The sequence below is a fragment of the Lolium rigidum genome, chromosome 6 (genome assembly GCF_022539505.1).
Source record: "Lolium rigidum isolate FL_2022 chromosome 6, APGP_CSIRO_Lrig_0.1, whole genome shotgun sequence".
NCBI classification, from domain to species: Eukaryota; Viridiplantae; Streptophyta; class Magnoliopsida; order Poales; family Poaceae; genus Lolium; species Lolium rigidum.
In genome coordinates this window covers 168,383,941-168,401,505 of record NC_061513.1, presented here as the reverse complement: position 1 = coordinate 168,401,505, position 17,565 = coordinate 168,383,941, and the positions used below count along the sequence as shown (strand labels likewise).

Here is a 17,565-nt window from a genome sequence, read left to right as displayed (position 1 = left end):
CTCGGTTTGGTCGTTGTCATTGTAGTTTCGTCGATGGAGACCGCGACGTGAAGTTTCGGTGTCGTCTCCTGAAGAGACAGACGTAGCATGGCATGTAGCTCGTGGGACGTAGCATGGCCCCCCTTCTTCATCGTGGGAGCCGCCAATGTAACCGAGCCCGAACTTGGGTCGAGCCTTGTGCTTCTTCTTGATGAGATCGTCGGCTTGCCTCCACCACGCATCGCTCACTGCGGGGGGCGGAGGGATCTTGTTGTTTTTCCGGAGGATAAACCCAGCCTTCTCCAGCAGGCGAGCCATCCTCGGGTCGGCCTTCATTGTTGACTAAGCCTCTTCTGGATGAATTTGGGATGGCCCAAACCTCCAATGGAGAAGCCACATTTATGTAGAGGGATGGGGGATGCATGTCTTGAGCTCCCCTTGCGGCTTCTTCTATCTCCTTGAATCTTCTTCTAACCGCGCCACCTTGAGCGGTTACACACACCTCCTTTGGAGCATTGTGCACCCGTAGCATGATGGTTGATGGCGCATTACTGCTGCCGATCAACGTCTTCGGACTTTCCGGGACACCTCAACGTGATTTTCGTTGATGGTGGGAACCTCGCCTTCAGAAGCAAGGTGGCTGTTGGGGCGGGCGTAGAAGAGCCTGCCCCCAGCGAGATTGGAATAGAACTCTCCATCGCTAGCTACCGAGAAGGAGGGCTTGTAATTTTCTTGCATGGTCGAGGGAGATCTTCTATGCACGACGCTCCTGCGGCTCCAAAAGCACCAAGTCCTCAAGTTCTTTGTATAGAACTCGGCGGTTTCTTCAGCGCATGGGAGCCCCATGGGTTCTTGGAGGCACCAACGTCGTAGGTGGATGCGGCGGTGTAGTTCGCCTCATGGATGAGGTGGGTGCTTCCCTCAAAGGTTGCACCTGAAGTCGGTCCCCACGCCTAGCAGAGGAGGAAGTGGATGTTGTGGAGGATCCCAGGGTCTTCACGTAGATTGGGAGGAGGGTTCCTCATGTACTCTTGGTGACGTTACGACCGGTTCCAATGTGGGGGCATGTTAGGATGCCCTCATGGAACGTGTCGGGTGGGTGAAGCTTGTCGTCGAGGTCCCAACGTTTGGCGCTCATGTTGAGGATGATGGTTAGGGGCACAGCGCCTCATCCTTCCCCCGGCTTCAGGCGATGAAGAACTTGGTGCTCCTTGTTCGCGGAGCCGCCTTTGGATATGGTCCATATGCTCCTGTAGCCGACGGAACTCCCTGCCGGAGGTCCTCTCCGCGTGGCGCGGGTGCCTCGCTCCGAAGAACGGCGAACCTGTTGCCGTTGCGGATGGAGCGTCCGCCTACCTCCGAAGTGTGGAAGCATGGCGCACACATGCCTCTCCGAGCATCTTCGGAGCTGGCGGAGACCGTACAGCCTGCCAGAACAGGCTCTTTGAGGGAGCGCCGTTTCCAGAACTCCTTCATGATGGCCCGTCTCACCGCCTCCTTTGCTCTTGATGACCCACTCGCCCCGTCGCCGGGGGGCAAGTCACGTGTGAACGCCTCGTCTACGAGGTCCTTAACGCCGAAGGACCAATCCTCCTCTTGCACCGCACTCCGAGCGATGCGAGAACTCATTTGTTGGTGGAGTCGTCGCACCTTGCGTAGTGGATGCGGGCTATCAGACGAACGTGCGTTCGTCACAAGCCTCCGCAAATTCTGCGAAGCATCCTCCAAGCCTTTGAGGAGCTCCACTTCGGTGCGCCAAGTCGTCGTAGGGGCGCGAAGTGATGCTGCGCCCGCCTTCTTTCTTGCGGCCTTAGCTTGGAGGCGTTGGGAGTCCTCCGCGTCGCCCTTGATACCGGCCCTCGTTGACTCCTTCAATAGGACGTGTGCCTCGAGCATTAGCTCGCGGCGCTCCTTATGTGCTATGGCGGATGCCCGCTTTTGTGCCTTCTTGGATTGCACAGTTTGGAACTACGCTGGCTCCTGGGCTTGGTGCATGTAGGTCTTAGCGTCATGCGTGATGACGACCATGGGAGGCGGCTTGGATCCAAAGTGGATCACCCAAGGCTCCGAGGTGTTGGCGCGGGACAGTCCTCCTGCAGCCAACGGAACTCCTGCCGCAGGTCCTCTCCATCGATTGGATGAACTGGCGAAGATGACTTTGACGACCACAACGAAGCAAAGATGGGAGGAGAACCAGGTCCCACTGGGCGTGCCAATTTGTTTGACACGAGAAAAACGTCTGTGAAAGACAGACGCGCTACGTTGAGGGGGAGGATGGTAGCGTGTTTTTCTCATGCGTCGGGGTAAAATAAAAGAAGTGCGGGCGTGCCAGTGTACCGTAGTACACAAGAAAAAATATAGGGAAGCATGCATTTCATTAATCTCTCTTGGAGAAACAAAGTACAAGTTCCCGAATACAAAGCGCTCCGTGGCCTGCTTGCACGGCCAGCTTGACTATGGCGATTGCGATCTCCTGGTTCCCGGGGCCTCGGAAGGCACCCGGTTAATTACTCCCGCGGGTTACGCCGCGAGACACCTCCGATTAAGCCGTGTGGTCGTCTTCGTCGTCTTCGCTTCGCGTTCTCCATGCATGATGTGATGGTGGTGTGTGTGTGAGCGGCGGCAAAGCCCCGTGTCCTCGTCGGTACACGCACCGCAAGTAGCGTGGCCTTTGCTTCGGCCACGCCCGCCCTCGCCGTCGTGCCTCGTCGGCCTTGACGACGTTGGTGTAGGTTGGGTTGAAGTAGCATGGGTACTGCTCGGCTGGGACTTCTCGACGACCAGCAGCCTCGTCGGGGTGCGCAAGGGGTATATGCCTCGCGGGAGTAAGTTGTCGTTGGAGATTGGCGTCGGTGTGAAAACCAACGCACACGCGCAAGTCGACATGTCCGAGGTCGGTGCCTCGTCTTGGCCCGACGCCAAGTTTATGACTGTCGACGTAGACAAGGACGCCGTCTCGCGGACTCTTGGAGAGGTGGTCTCAAAGGTGTCGTCTCGCCTCGCCTCGAATGGTGTAAATGGCGCCGCGCTGCGCGCCGGCATGCCTTGCGTGGATGTCGTCGTCGCGCCCCGTGGGCGTCGTGGGGAGGGCGCCGTGCTTCACGCCGATAGCCTCCTCACGGGTGTCGTCCTCGTCATGGTGGATGGCGTCGGGCTATACACCGGCAGCCACTGACGTCGTCGTCGGTGGCATGGTGTAGAGTTGAAGATGGCATCGTGCTGCACGCCGGCAGCCTCGGCACGGACGTCGTCGCCGCGCTTCACGGATGTGGTGTTGATGGCGCCGCTCTTCATGCCGGCAGCCTCGTCAAGGTCGTCATCGTCGCGCCTCGCGGGTGCCATGGAGATGGCGCCGCGCTGCACGCCAGCAGCCTCGTCAAGGTCGGCGTCGTCGCGCCACGTGGGCGCCGTGGAGATGGTGCCGCGCTGCACGCGGGCGCCCCCTCGCGGACATCGTCGTCGCGGCTTGTGGTGGTGTTGATGGCGCCGCGCTGCACGCCGGCAGCCTCGTCACGGACGCTGTCGTCGCGGCTCGTGGGTGTGTTGATGGTGCCGCGCTGCACGCCGGCAGCCTCCTCGCGGACGTCGTCGTCGCGGCTTGTGGGTGTGTTGATGGCGTCGTGCTGCACGCCGGCAGCCTCCTCGCGAACGTCGTCATCGCGGCTTGTGGGTGTGTTGATGATGGCGCCATGCTACGCGCCGGCAGCCTCGTCGCGGACGTCGTCGTCGCGCCTCGCGTGTGCCATTGAGTTGATGGCGCCGCGCTACCCGCCGGCAGCCTCGTCGCGGACGTCGTCGTCGCGCCTCGCGCGGGTGGTGTTGATGGCGCCATGCTACGCACCGGCAGCCTCATCGCGGACGTCATCGTCGCGCCTCCCGGGTGTGGTGTCGATGGCGCCATGCTACACGCCGGCAGCCTTGTCGCGGACGTCGTCGCCGCGCCTCACGGGTAGTGGAGATGGCCCCGCTCTGCGCACCGGCAGCCCCGGCATGGACGTCATCGCCGCGCCTCATGGGTGATGGAGATGGCGTCGCGCTGCACGCCGACAGCCTCCTCGCGGACGTCATCGTCGCGGCTTGTGGTGGTGGTGATGGCGCCACGCCGCACGCCGTCAGCCTCCTCGCGGATGTCGTCATCGTCGCACCTCGCTGGTGCCACGGAGATGGCGCCGCGGTGCACGCCCGGCAGCCCCGTCAAGGTCATCGTCGCACCTCGCTGGTGCGACGGAGATGGCGCCGCGGTGCACGCCGGTAGCCCCGTCAAGGTCTTCGTTGTCGCGCCCCGCGGTGGTGGAGATGGCGTCGTGCTGCCTGCCGGCAGCCGCATCGAGGATGGCATCGTCGCTGCTTGCGGCGCCACGGGGATGGCCCCGCTCTGCGCGCCGGCAACCCCGGCATGGACGTCGTCGCCGCGCCTCACGGGTGGTGAAGATGGCGCCGCGGTGCACGCCGGCAGCCCCGCCACCAGGACACCGTCGCCTTGAACACCATTCGCGGAGTTGGAGATGATGCCGGGCTGCACGCCGGCGGCCCTGACACCGCGTCTTCCCGGCAGGTTGAGCACCACCTCGAAGCGTCCATGCGAGATGCATGTGTGCATGTAGTGCAAAATAAGAGAGAGAGAGATTAACCATGTTTCTCACCATCCGAGATCGCCGACTTAGCCTCCATGGCCTTCTCCTGATCGATCTTGGCTGTTGTGGGCGTGTGTGGGATTTATATGGGTATTGTATGAGCTGATGGCTTGGTAGATCGGTTCAAGTCGTGGTTTATGTATACGTGTGGGTGAACCAGAGATGATTTCCCTTTCTTCCTCCAAGCCGAGAGCTGTGCGTGAGTCTTCAGGTGCTTGAGCTCTGCATCCTGCCCTCCGGCTGCTGGGAGTTGTGCGTGAGTCTTCAGGTGCTTCTACCCTCCTTCTCTCTGCGTCCTGCCATCGGTCTCCTTTTATAAGCAGTCGCTGCTGAATGGATTGCGATGGACTGCGATGGATTGCCGTATCTTGCGGAACTGGTTTAGGTGCAGATATGCTTTATCTCATCAGCCGCGAGTTAGCTCCAGCTGCGATGCTTATCGCCTCCACTCTGTTAGCTGCGGCTAACAAATCCCGTACGTAGGCAGCACGCGCGCACGCGGCCGGCCGGCCAGACCGTAAGTAGGTCGTAGTATTTTGGCTCGTATACGTGTACGTGCCCATGAAGCTGGATAGATCGATCAATTGCTAATTTACTAGCTTCATGTATCAACTTAAGGGCCAGCTTCAGGTGTACATGCACACATCTTGTTCAATACTAGTTTCGCTTGCATGTTATCCACACACTAGCACATGAATCGATCTGCACTTGTACGTGAACCTCAACTATTTTCTTTCCTTGCCAATTTGCCAGGCAATAATATATTGCCCGCGACTTGCACAAAATCGCGTCAAACAGCTGCGTTTGGGGGACGTCGCTCCCCAGTCGCGTCTCCCAAACAAAATTTCGGAAATTTCAAACTTAACGAGATTCGACTAAGATTCGTCCAAACTTACATAGATTCGAACGAAATTTGACTAAATTTAAACTAAACCTAATCTAGAACCACTTGCGGCGGCCGAAGGCGTCGTAGTACTGCTGGAAGTTGTACATCTCGTCGGTGACGACCTCCTGCTTGACGCGCTCGTCGACGGGCTCGTCCTTCACCAAGCCGCTTGGTCTGCCTCGCCGTCGTCGGTGAGGTCCACCGGCCGGCTTGCCGGAGTCGCGGATGGACAAGGCGATCGCCTTGTCGAGGTCGCCCCTCCGAGGCGTCCTTGTCGTTCATGGACGCCAAGAACGCCGCCCGCGGCACTGGGCGGTCCTCGGGGTCGTCGGCTGGCGGCGATGAGCCACTGCTGCCGCTCGTACTCCGCCGGCGGCGCCGCTGCCGACGGTTCCTCCGGCTCCCCCTTCACCTCCGGCTTCGGGATGAGGAGGGCGCCGCCGCGCCTCCCTTGCTGCCGCCGGCTGCCACTGCCGCTACCGCCACGCCTCGTGTTGACGGGCGTCGCCGGCTCCTCCTTCACCTCCCGTTTGGGGATGGTGTAGGGCGCCGACCGGTACGTCTCGGACGGCGTCGATTGCGCCGGTCCTGAGGAAGAAGAGTGCGAGGAGGACGAGTCATTGAGGAGACGGTGGCGGTGACGACGACATCTCCAACCTTGGAGCGCCGTTGCGGATGCCGCGGATGACGTTCTCGTGGGTGCGCCCCGGAACGCCCCAGAACCTGGCGTGGCCGTCCTTGTTCCAGCTGTTGGGGCCGCCGACGAGCCCTTCGGTGCTATACATCTCGACGTCGTACTTTGCCTTGAAGTACGTCGTCCACCAGGCGTCGTTGTTGTCAGCCGCCCACGTCGGATCCAACCGCTCCTCGGCGGTGAGTTGAGCCCGACGGGCCTTGATGGCGTCCCTCCATTGATCCGTGCGCGGCTTCGGCGGCGGCGGGACGCCAATGCCGTTCACGGCCATCTTCCGGCCGGCCGCCGCTTGGTAGCCGCATGTCCGGCGGGACCGGATACGGGCGTGGTACGGGCGCCCACGCCTCCGGCACGGTGAGGGCTGCCGCGGCCGGCCGTTCGCCGCGGCGATCTTGCGGGAGGACGAGCTCGACATTTTTGGAGCGGCGAGGAGAAGATGCGGGAGGGGAGGCGGCGGCGACGAGAAGGTTTGTGAGCGGTGAGAAGCTGCGGGCGTCTTTAAACAGCGGCGGCAGCGGGTGGTTGCACGCAATAACGCCGGCGCGGACGGCCACGCGGCCATGCACGACGAGACGCGTCCCCGCGTCGCCTGGGAAAACAGGGACGCCATTAACGTCGCTTGACCAAAGGTAGGCAACGGGGTTTTAGGCTTCCGAGCCGCTGACGCGTCGGGCCCGCGTCGGTTCGCCTCCCTTTTCGTTGTGTCCGGCGTGTCCGGTGCGTCCCCTGTGGGACGGGGACGGGCTCGGGGCGCCGGACACCGTATCGGGGCACTCCGGACAAAAATGGGCTTTGGGGGACGCGTCTGGAACGTATTTTTTGTCCGGCGCTCCCCAAATCCCTTTGGGGACGCTTTGGGGGACGCGGCTGGAGATGCTCTAATGCTCCAAGCAACCAACCGCGGGGTGAATTGGACCGGAAAAGACACGCACGGGGTAAACTGGATGACGACGGGTGGGGCGGTGGCTTACTTCGGGTGGACGGCTGTAACTACGGGCGCTCTGTTTGCCGACCTGGTTGGCGCAGGGTTCGCACCGCACACCCCTGTGTAGTTGTTGTGGCTAGCTGGGCCACAACGCACTAGGAGGTAATTCTCGTTTTTTTTTCGTTTCCTTTTCTTTTTTGTTGTTTCTTTACTTCCACAATTCGATTTTTTTGGAAAAATATATTTTTCACAAACATGAACATTTTAGAAATACAAAATATTTAAAATATTTTAAAGTTTTTGAACAATTTTCAAATATGAACGATTTTCAAGTTTGAACATTTTTGGAAAATAAAGATTTTATAAGTTGAATATTTTTAAAATCTGAACATTATTTCAAAAACTAATCATTTTCAGTTTTGAACATTTTTTATTTTTGAACATTTTCCAAATTTGAACATTTTAAAGAAATTAAATTTGAACATATTTTAATTTTAACGTTTTAATTTAAAAATATTTTTAAATTAAACATTTTTTAGATGCACATTTTTAAAATATAAAATTTTTAAAATCTTTAAGAAAGAAAAAAGAAACCGAAAAGAAAATAAAAAACAGAAAAAAGAACTAAAAAAGAAAAAAGAAAGAAAAAACGTATATAGGGTTCGCTTCTATCTACAGGCTAGAGCCGGTTGTTGAACGGAGTTTTCCATAATTTTTCCACTCATAAAATAAAAAAACAAAAAGAAACGAACACAAACAATTTTCTCCTCGTATTACGCGTGTTGGGTGAGTGCTTGCGCAAAAACCAACACAGTCCCCCATCCCCGATAACGGCGGTTCCACCCCGCCGCGAGCCCGCGAAACCCTAGCGCCTCCGTACGCCGCCGGCGATGTCGGACTACCCCTTCTACCCATACGTCCCCGATTCCCCAGGCGAGGGTGCGGCGCCGAGGTATTCTTCGCACGAGATCGACCTCATCGCGGCCCGCTACGCCGGCGACTCCTTCCCCGTCCCCTCCGCCTCCAGGGCATTCGACGTGCATGTCGGCGCGAGGCGACCAGCGGATGGTGAGTGCAGCCCTTGCCCATCTCCTCTTCTGTTCAGTGGCGGCGTTCTACCGCGTTTATTGGATAATGCTACTGAGTTTCATCGGATACACGGTTCACAGAGTGGCAACCCGTTGTGGAATTTGGTGGTATCAACATGTGCTAGCAGTTGGCATAAATTGTGTGTCTGCGTATTGGTACTGTTTCTCTAATGTATACTAGTAGGATTCATGGACACATTGCTGATTTCATAGTACATTAGGCGAACCATGCAGCTACCTGAATCTAGACGTTTTCGTTTGAAACGCAGTAGAGATTGGATAAGGAGAAATCGTGTTAGTGCCGCTAGCCTCTATGTGGTTATGTCTGTCTTGTAGTCTGTTGTTCACCGCTTTCTAAGCGTTCGCACAAGTGAGATGTTGGTTCAGTTAATTTTTTTTCAAGGGCTAGTTGCTGTATGACCGTAGCAATACGAGATCAGCCACCTATCCCCCCCTGGCCTTTAATTTAGTCGGATAATCTTCCAATAGTTCTTCATTGGGTATCTTGTACTCCGCATCAATTCGCTTTGGGGGCTTGCCCAAGTTGGAGGAAACTATGTGGTAGATTTTGATGGGTTTTGCAGTGCTAAGAATTTCATTCGGTGTGTGAAGGTTTGTCTCTTTTTTTTTCCAGATATATATCTCACAATCTTGCATGCAGAATAAGCTTAAAGTAGCATCACTGAATTTTGAAAGGGAAGTTTGGATCTTACACAGTTTTCAGATTGAGACGAGGATGAATAAACTATCTAATTCTCATGCTGGACGGTGTTACTTTTTATCACATAAGTGAATTTACTGCTTCTCTTTGTTTTGTGTTGTGGCGACGTAGAATTTGGAGCATATTTGTGTATAATTCTTCAGAAAACAAAACGCAAGTCTAATTTTTAAATTTCTAGAGACTGCTCCCTGGTGTTATCTTTATGTGCTTATGCAAGACTATTTTTGAGGTGTTAGAGATATCTCCCTTGATGGCCTGCAAATGATCTTACGTCTTGTCTGTGCTTCTGTACCGAAACACGCAACTTATGTTAGTGCTAAATTTTCAAGTATGAGGCTGCTTAATATATTTGTTTCCTCATAACTTCTCTATCAGTACTATTATTTTTTATTTGATAATAATTTTACTACCATTCATTTCAGTATTTATTATTACTACTATTTATTCCTAGTATAGGGTTGTCTAATACCGCTAGCTTATAAAGTTCTTTTTGTATATCTACTATAGTTCTCTATCATCAATCTATTATGGGAAGTCATAGTACTATTGGGCAGAGGGAGGCTTTATATTCTCCAAACACTATGGTCAAACGCCCTAGGCTTGAAAGCAGCCTTCCTATCTATCCAGAGCGACCTGGGGAAAAGAGTTGTGCCTTCTATATGAGAAGCAGAACATGTATGTATGGAGAAGCCTGCAAATTTCACCATCCACAATGGGTTCCAGAGGGTGGGATTCCATATTGGAAAGAGGTGATTATTTTCCCTTATAATGTTCTACAGGTCTAAATATTCTATGTCGGTTTATAGTATTTTTAAAAATTTATATTTCTGAAAATGATAACTGTATTGCCATTAATACTGCTGGCCAAGGATTACGAGTTGAGCAAAGTCTCAGGTAACGACTCATGGACTAGTAGTCGCGAGTAGTCACGACCAGCAACGACTAGTCAAGGTTTCAGTTGGAACGCCAGAACTAACTCATAGACTACTAGTCTTCACTTGTCGATGGACTGTTAATCCTTGCTGTTTGCAGTGACAATAATCGGCAGTTTCGGTCATGCTTGTTTTCCGTGAAATAACTTCGCGGCAAGAATCAAGAAAGTCAAGTTTCTAGTAATGGGATTGACAGCATCAACGTGAAGAACGGTAGTCACTGGATTCATTCTAATATTGATGCTAGGGTTCTTTCTCTCTCCCATCAGGCGTTATTAGGCTGTTGTTTTGGTCGTGATTACATATATTTGAGCCTCAAATAAAGCAAAAACCATCCTACTTCAGTATGCATGAAAGATTTACTATTAACCCATGCAAATTGATCCAGTTATGTTTAACGATAAATAATATCAGTTACATCCACCTTGCTGCTACAATTAACAATGCTTAGCAGCTGCAGCAAAGATAGTTTCGAGTGTAAGCCCGTCTTAAGTACATAGATTTAAACAAAGATCTTTTTGACAAAATAAGTGTGAACGAAATGTGTGACTATATCTCCTATTCAGCTATTTGAAGCATATAGTATATGCTGTTTGAAGCATATGCACATGTCTGGGCCTTCTGTTTTGTGCCATGGCTATAATTCCACTAGAATATTAAGTCGTTAATAGTTGAGTGACTTGAGTCAAGTTTCAGGGATAGGGATATTCCAGGCGCGAACCTCATAATAAAGAATTGACTATCACCATTCTTAGTAAATCCGTGATCTTATGGTTTTTCTTGTTCTTGTATACAGCAATGTTAAGCATGTGCCATTACTGGTCTTCACGTAACACATTTATTATGTTTATACTGTTATAGATGAATCACTAATGATACATGACAATATATGGTCCAAGTATGCTTGTCTGCTTGTGGTTAGTAAATTTGGGGTGCATTTGACAAAGAACTTCATTTGCCACTTATAGACATATCAAATTATTGAATTAACTCGCAACCTCTTTTTCCTGGGGTAGTAGTAATATTTTACTGGAAGCAGTAGATATTCTCCTTAACTTCTTGCTGTGTCGATTGTATGTAACTGACCTGATTCCGTTGCGCTACACAGCGATGGCAAACAGACTCAGAAGTCAGAACTAGTCAGCTATGCTTGATCCCTTACTAAATACATTTGCAGTTTGGATCTACCTAATAGTAAAACATATTTTCCTTAGAAAAAGACCCCTGTTAGATCTTATATGGTTTTTTCCAGTGATGTAATTATTCCACTGTTGGGTTCAAAATTTTCTTACCCGAAATGATATGATTGCATTCACCCCCTCTGCTCTTGTTCAAACAGAAAAAAATACTATTCCATTCTCTGCTCTTGTTTAAACAGAAAAAAAATACTATTCCATGTGTATGGCGTCAGAGAACTCATCTAGCTTCAGATCATTTTAAGATAGGTATCATCGATGATATAAGTATAGTTTGCAGATTACTTAGAATTCTCTTGAGGTTGCTGTTCTATGCGATGTCTGCACAAGAGACAGAACTCATCTAGCTTCAGATCTTTCACTGGTTATATATATTTTTGGAACCACCTTGCTTGAAACTGTTCTGCCTCTGATTTGGATTTGCTTATCAATTTTGTTGTTTTTTAGTCTTCTAGGAGTACCTGGCAGTTGAACCTTGTGTCTTGTATTCCTCCAAAAGTTTTTTTTTACCCTCTTGCTTGTTTAAAACTCATTTTTACAGGCTCAGAATGTTGAGGAATCCTATCCGGAACGACCAGGGGAACCAGATTGTCCAGTAAGCACTTCATAGTCGTATGTCAGAATCTAGCTGGTCAACCAGTATGTTCATAAAACTGTTATTGATGGTGCAGTTTTTTATAAAGAATAGCGAGTGTAAGTTTGGATCGAAATGCAAGTTCAACCATCCAAAGGAAACGGATAATGCAACAGTTGCTGGAACAGGCGATGAAGTAAGTTATTTTTATTTGTTAACTGGAGCCTTAATAATCCTGAATCTCAATGTGTGTGTGTTGTGTTTTGACCGCAGGAGTCTATAGCATTTGATAATTCTACCTTGCCACTGAAGCCTAATGGGCCTTGTCCGGTAAAAGGCTATACTCTCTCTCTCTCTCTCTCTCTCTCTCTCTCTCTCTCTCTCTCTCTCTCTCGTATATGGGTAAAAAGCTGTTTTGAATTGTATTTTCGTATTTCAGTACTATCCAAAAGGCAAATGCAAATTTAAAGCAAATTGTAAGTTCAGTCATGGCAATGATACGAAGGTTCCTTCCAGTGGAAATGAATCTGAAAATAAAGCAACTGTTGAAGCAGAAGGGCACAACGGTGCAGCTGATGATTCAGTTTCAGCAAAGAAGATAACAACAGTTGCTAAGGAGCATAACTCAAAGGGCCTGCCTATCAGACCAGTATGTGTTTCAAGTGTTACTTTTTTCTGTCTAGAACACTAAATTTTAACTCTACAACCAATACCTGTCTTTCATTTATTAATGGTGTCAATATGCCCATGACTGTAATTCAAGTTAATGATTTTAATCACTCACTGTGTTAGGGAGATACTGACATATCAGTTTTCAACTAAAACTTTACCTGCAAAAAAGTATTGAACATAAATATTATTTATATAATATTGCTCTCTCTACAAGTTCTTTTATGGTAGACTATAGTATTCTGGGACTTGCAAACTACTGGTATATCTTGATGGTATATAAAATTATATATTGGAATTTCATACCTTGCTATCTGGATCCAAGTAAAATAGCATCTTTCTTGTTTGGTGAATACCTTTTCTCTTCATGTATTACAGGGTGAAGTTGATTGCTCATTTTATATTAAGACGGGCAGGTACCATATTCTCAAGAAAAACACCTGCTATTTTCAGTTGATTCACGTGTGTGACTTTGCATATTCGCTTGGGGCGTCTTGATCTCACATTTCCTTTGTTCATCTACAGCTGCATGTATGGTTCATTATGTCGGTTCAACCATCCCGAACAACATGGTCGACAATTACAAGGTTCGTTTGTTTTTGCCTTGGTTGAACTGAACACTTGTTCGTACAACGCATGCCGAAAGTAAAAGCTTAATCCATAACCTAGGGGTCAAACTCGTACTGGTCCTGTCAAAAGACTCGGTCGTACCTCCCACGAAAGAAACAGAGGCAGCGGCTAGGGTACAAACCCTAGAAGCCGCCTCCATCTGCCTCGTCCTCACCATCTACGACCAGGAATCGATGGGTCCCCGCCTCCTCTGCTTGCCACTGCGGTGGCTGGAGGAGGTGTGGACCTCGGACCTGCGCTCGGCTCTGTAGAAAGGCCCCTAAAGTTAGAGTTTGGTGAACCGGCATTGTCGTTATGGTGGGTATGGTGACTTTTTGCGGGACAAGAATAAGGTATACTCGCCTCTTCTTCCACCTCGTCGACGGCGATCTCGCCGGTGGCGTTGAGGAGGGCGGGGATTCGTCTGGTCGCCGCTTCCATGGAGTGGTGGATCTTGTCCAGTCTATGTGTGTGATAGGTTTGGTGTTACAAGCTTCGAATCAATTCAAGGGTACAATTGCGACGACTTCAGCTCTGGGGTGCTGGTCCTTAGGGACATGTGCACGAAGACTTCCCGGCTGTCATCAACAATGTCAGGCCGGCTCCGGACTCCGGTAAGGGAGCGGCGGCAGCGGCGCGTCGGCAGCTCACTCTGGCGTAGGGATGGCACCCACAGGGTACGGGTAGAGCCATCCCATATTCCCATACCCGTACCCGTCACTTTCATTCTTACCCGCCACCCACACCCATACTCTTCAACGGGTACAAGTTTTTCCCATACCCGTCAACCGGCAGGGTAAATGGGTACCCGCGGGAATACCCGCGCTTACAACACATCAAATTGATCTAAAAAATATGACAAGAGGTGAAGCGCTCGTAAATAGGGGTATAATCCTCACTAACCTACCAGCGATTGTGAGACCGAAAAGTGTGGGGTTCAGCCTAGCAACTTGAAGGCATTATTAGGGGGAAAATTGAGTAGTTTACAATATTACGATGGCCCACTTGTTAAATTTGAATGGGTACTTGGGTACGCGGGTATGGGCCACTCTACCCGATGGGTGATATTTCCCATTTACAAAGCCACGGGTAATATTTTGTCCCATACCCGTACTTCTACTGGGTTTTTACCCGGCGGGTACGCGAGTCATGGGTACCCATTGCCATCCCTAGTCGGCAGTAGTGGTCGTTTGGTGGCCCAAGGACCTCGATGTAATGTTTATTGTATTTGGGGTGCTTTGTACTTGTGAACTCATGAAATAGATCCGGATCTTTCTCGCAACAAATAAATAAATCAAACTCGTACTGTTGTAAAACTGGGACAAATAAAACTACCAATGTCGGGTGTAAAAACTTCTTAAGCTTAAATCTTGTTTTCATTTTAACAAAGAAAATATGCTTTTCCAGGCAATGACATTGGCCCTTCTGTTACACCTGCTTTGCAATGTCATAATAGAACATGTTTTGCCAAAAAAAGCCAAACAACAAGTAGCTACATTGGCCGAAGAATCTTTGATGCAAGCCGATCTTGCCTCAAAGTCAAAGCCTTCAATTTAACAGCAACATTCTGGCCTATGTCTGTGATTTCACTTACGATTAGACAAGTACACCCATTTTGAGCATGTTTCTTAAACATGAATCTTGTTATATTACGCCGTATTACTGTGCATGTCTTTTTAATGGTGCTTTTCTGTGCTCACACAGTTCTGGATTTTCCACTAGCGGCTCCACTGGGTCTTCTTCCTACTCCACCGGGTCAATCTCTTCTTCCTACTCCTCCACTGGGTCATTCTCTTATTGGTACTCCTCCACTGGGTCAATCTCTTCTTCCTACTCCACTGGGTCAATCTCTTCTTCCTACTCCAGCCTCTGCTGTTCCTCCCGAGATGCTAAATCCAGCTGCCAATTTCCTGCCAAACTTCGATTTTCATGCGACACATGCGCAGGTAAGCTTAAACAAGGGAATTAGAAATTGGTGTTCCCTGATGCACAAACTGATATGTTCTCCTGTAAAATACAGATTGAACCTGAGCCAATTGCCTACCCTCAGAGGCCTGGAGAAACTGTCTGTGACGTATGTAACTATCTCTGTACCAATTGCTTTGCTATATGTCCTCTGCGAGTTGCACTGCTTCTACTCATTTTGCTTGTTCAATGCAGTTCTACATGAAGAGAGGATATTGTAAGTATCTTGAAAGATGCAAGTTCCACCATCCAGTTGATCGCTCTGCAGCTGATCCTGCTGCAAACTGCGAGCCTTCTCAGCAACCTGTGACGCTTACCCTTGCTGGCTTACCAAGGAGAGAGGTAAGATCCAAAAACAGTCCCACCAGCCTGTCAACAAGTCGGGATATTTACTAAGCTGTTGGTGAAGGCAGTAGTCCTTTTACCAGAACATTGTTATCTAAATCAGTATGAGCTTTTACGGCGTGTACTGAATTTTTAGTTGTTCTGTCTGTTTGTTCCTGTTTGTGTGTATACCCACTCTAACGTTGATGCAAACTGACTGATAATGAATGCAGGACGCCGACATCTGTGCCTTTTACATGAAGACGGGCACATGCAAGTTTGGCGCGCTATGCAAATTTGACCACCCACCCCCTGGGGAGGCCATTGCCAAGGTGTCGTCGAAGCAGAAAGAAGGGAAGTCGTCGAAGCAGGGAGAAGAAAAGAAAGGTGGAAAGAAGAAGAAGAAGAAGGTGGTCGGACTGAGCTTTGTCCTGGAAAATTAGGCTGCGACAGTCCCCCCATCCTTTGCTCGAAACACGGCGGGTGGTTAATGCTGTTTCTGTCGTGAGTTTACCTGACCTGTGATATATATAGCTGCAAGAGATTACCGGATCACACACTCTACACGTTTGGTTGAACGTTGTTCTCGTCAATCAAAATCTGATATGGACAGTAGCAATAGATGTCGTCATTGTGCAAATGCATGCTGTCTGGTGCAGCCATGTCGTGGTATCTTGTGCATGCATGCATTGCTTGAGTCCAAGCGGCTATGCTTACAACAGGCTTAGATCGTATTGATGGCTATCTTTTCCACATGCGAGTACTGTTGCGGCGTCGTTGAAGGCTGCAACCGAGCATAGATCCATCTCGTACGCGCCAGGGAGGTTGTATCGGCGTAGATCCATGTGGCTCTCTGAATGAGGCCGGACGAACGGGGCAGCAGGGGCCAATTGCATCGCCAGGCTCTATCCACTCTGTACGTACATCATACTACCAGGCCCTGGCGTCCTTGTAGTGGGGTTGATGCAAGGGGGCGTATGTCATTTCATATGTCTTAGCTACGTCGCACTCAACCGCACTTGTGTTGAGGAAATAAAGGAGCAAGGACACGGAGCAGTGGTGCTACGTGTCAAGTGGTCACAAGTGTTGGTTTTTGCGCTGGTTACGGCGAGCACTCAAAATATAGGGAGGGTGGCATTGCAACGGTGATCGAGTTACCTGCCTGAAAAGCCTGGCCAAGTTTGTCGTGCACCGAATACGCTCTACATTACATCGCCCGTTCATCACCATGACCCGTCTATGGCGATGGCGTACAGTGCGCGTTTCAGGGAGGGAGGATCAAGACAGCGACACGCACAAGGTACGGGCAGGTTTTCCCGGCAGGAACAGCGGGTCGTTACATGAGGCGACGCGATCGAGCCGCCAGGCAGACAATTGACCCCGTCGACGGCGACGGCGAGGGCGAGGGCGAGGGCGCATCGAGCGCGACGACAGACGTCCCGTGATTGCGTCGATCGACGACCAACAACTCCAGTGATCCAGTCAGTCGCGTACTGCACTACTGCTACGTTACGTAGCCAGGAACTGGAGGAACGGCCTGGTGGAGGACGTAGCGCATCGCCGCATCGGTAGACAGACACACAGCAGCATGCAGGTTCCCTTTCGCATCGGCGACAGCGACGACGGTGACGCCGTGGTGACACCGACGTGCGTGGCTGCGTGCTGATCGTCGTCGTCCGGTAGCTAGCGCGAGCTTGGGTATCGATCGCCTTTCCTCGCTAGAAACCACGCACGGCATTGGCGCTACTGCGTACAGTTAACAGCAGGCACCCGCGGCCTAGCTAGCTAGAGATACGGCATGACTAAGACACACCCTACCTAGATTCTTTAGACTGAAGGGAAGGCTCGAAATAAAGCTGGTTTTAAATTAATTAACAAAACTATCAATCGGTTAGAAGTTACACCATAAGATACAACACACGTTTTACGCATCGAACCGTACAACGGTAGACAACACAAAAACACCAAGCCGAAGCCTGGTCCAGGTTAAGGGGGCCTTATCTTCTGTTGCACCGGAGCTAGCGACCATGGCCATGACCACACCAACACACCTCCTTCGCACCAAAACGACAACCCAAGGGGAAACTCGACGACGGGCCAACAACCTCGCAGACCTTGAGGATTCAAAGGAGGAGGGTGTCTTGCGGTGACGCATCCAAGAAAGTGTATGGAGAGAATGCGTCATCATCGTCGGCAGATACCGAGGTTCTACAAAGCATTCACCCAGACCCCGAACCACCACCCCAAGAGCTCGGGCTAGGACCAGACCAAAAACACAACATCCAGTGGCATTGGGAATAGGCACACCGGCAGTAACTACGGCCTAACACCGACCTAGCAAAGCCTCCCAAGGAGCTAGGATGGACGCC

At 50.7% G+C, this 17,565-nt stretch overlaps 1 protein-coding gene across 1 annotated transcript; it reads left to right on the top strand.

Moving 5' to 3' along the window:
• The first annotated feature begins 7,895 nt into the window (after window positions 1–7,895).
• Window positions 7,896–15,836, top strand: LOC124666074 (zinc finger CCCH domain-containing protein 8-like). The gene is made up of 13 exons (XM_047203417.1): window positions 7,896–8,186; window positions 9,435–9,676; window positions 11,597–11,650; window positions 11,727–11,825; window positions 11,903–11,959; window positions 12,069–12,278; window positions 12,677–12,714; window positions 12,824–12,870; window positions 14,612–14,627; window positions 14,742–14,853; window positions 14,928–14,981; window positions 15,068–15,214; window positions 15,430–15,836. Exons 1-13 carry the CDS (start codon window positions 8,009–8,011, stop codon window positions 15,637–15,639), a joined length of 1,464 nt encoding a protein of 487 aa, XP_047059373.1. The 5' UTR covers window positions 7,896–8,008; the 3' UTR covers window positions 15,640–15,836.
• The last annotated feature ends 1,729 nt before the right edge of the window (window positions 15,837–17,565 follow it).

Excerpts from the sequence above, each read along its gene's own strand:
- LOC124666074 (XM_047203417.1), top strand. The coding sequence starts at position 8,009 with ATGTCGGACTACCCCTTCTACCCATACGTCCCCGATTCCCCAGGCGAG. Across the intron at positions 9,677-11,596 it reads GGATTCCATATTGGAAAGAG|GCTCAGAATGTTGAGGAATC; the intron begins GTGATTATTTTC and ends TCATTTTTACAG. Across the intron at positions 11,826-11,902 it reads TTGCTGGAACAGGCGATGAA|GAGTCTATAGCATTTGATAA; the intron begins GTAAGTTATTTT and ends TTTTGACCGCAG.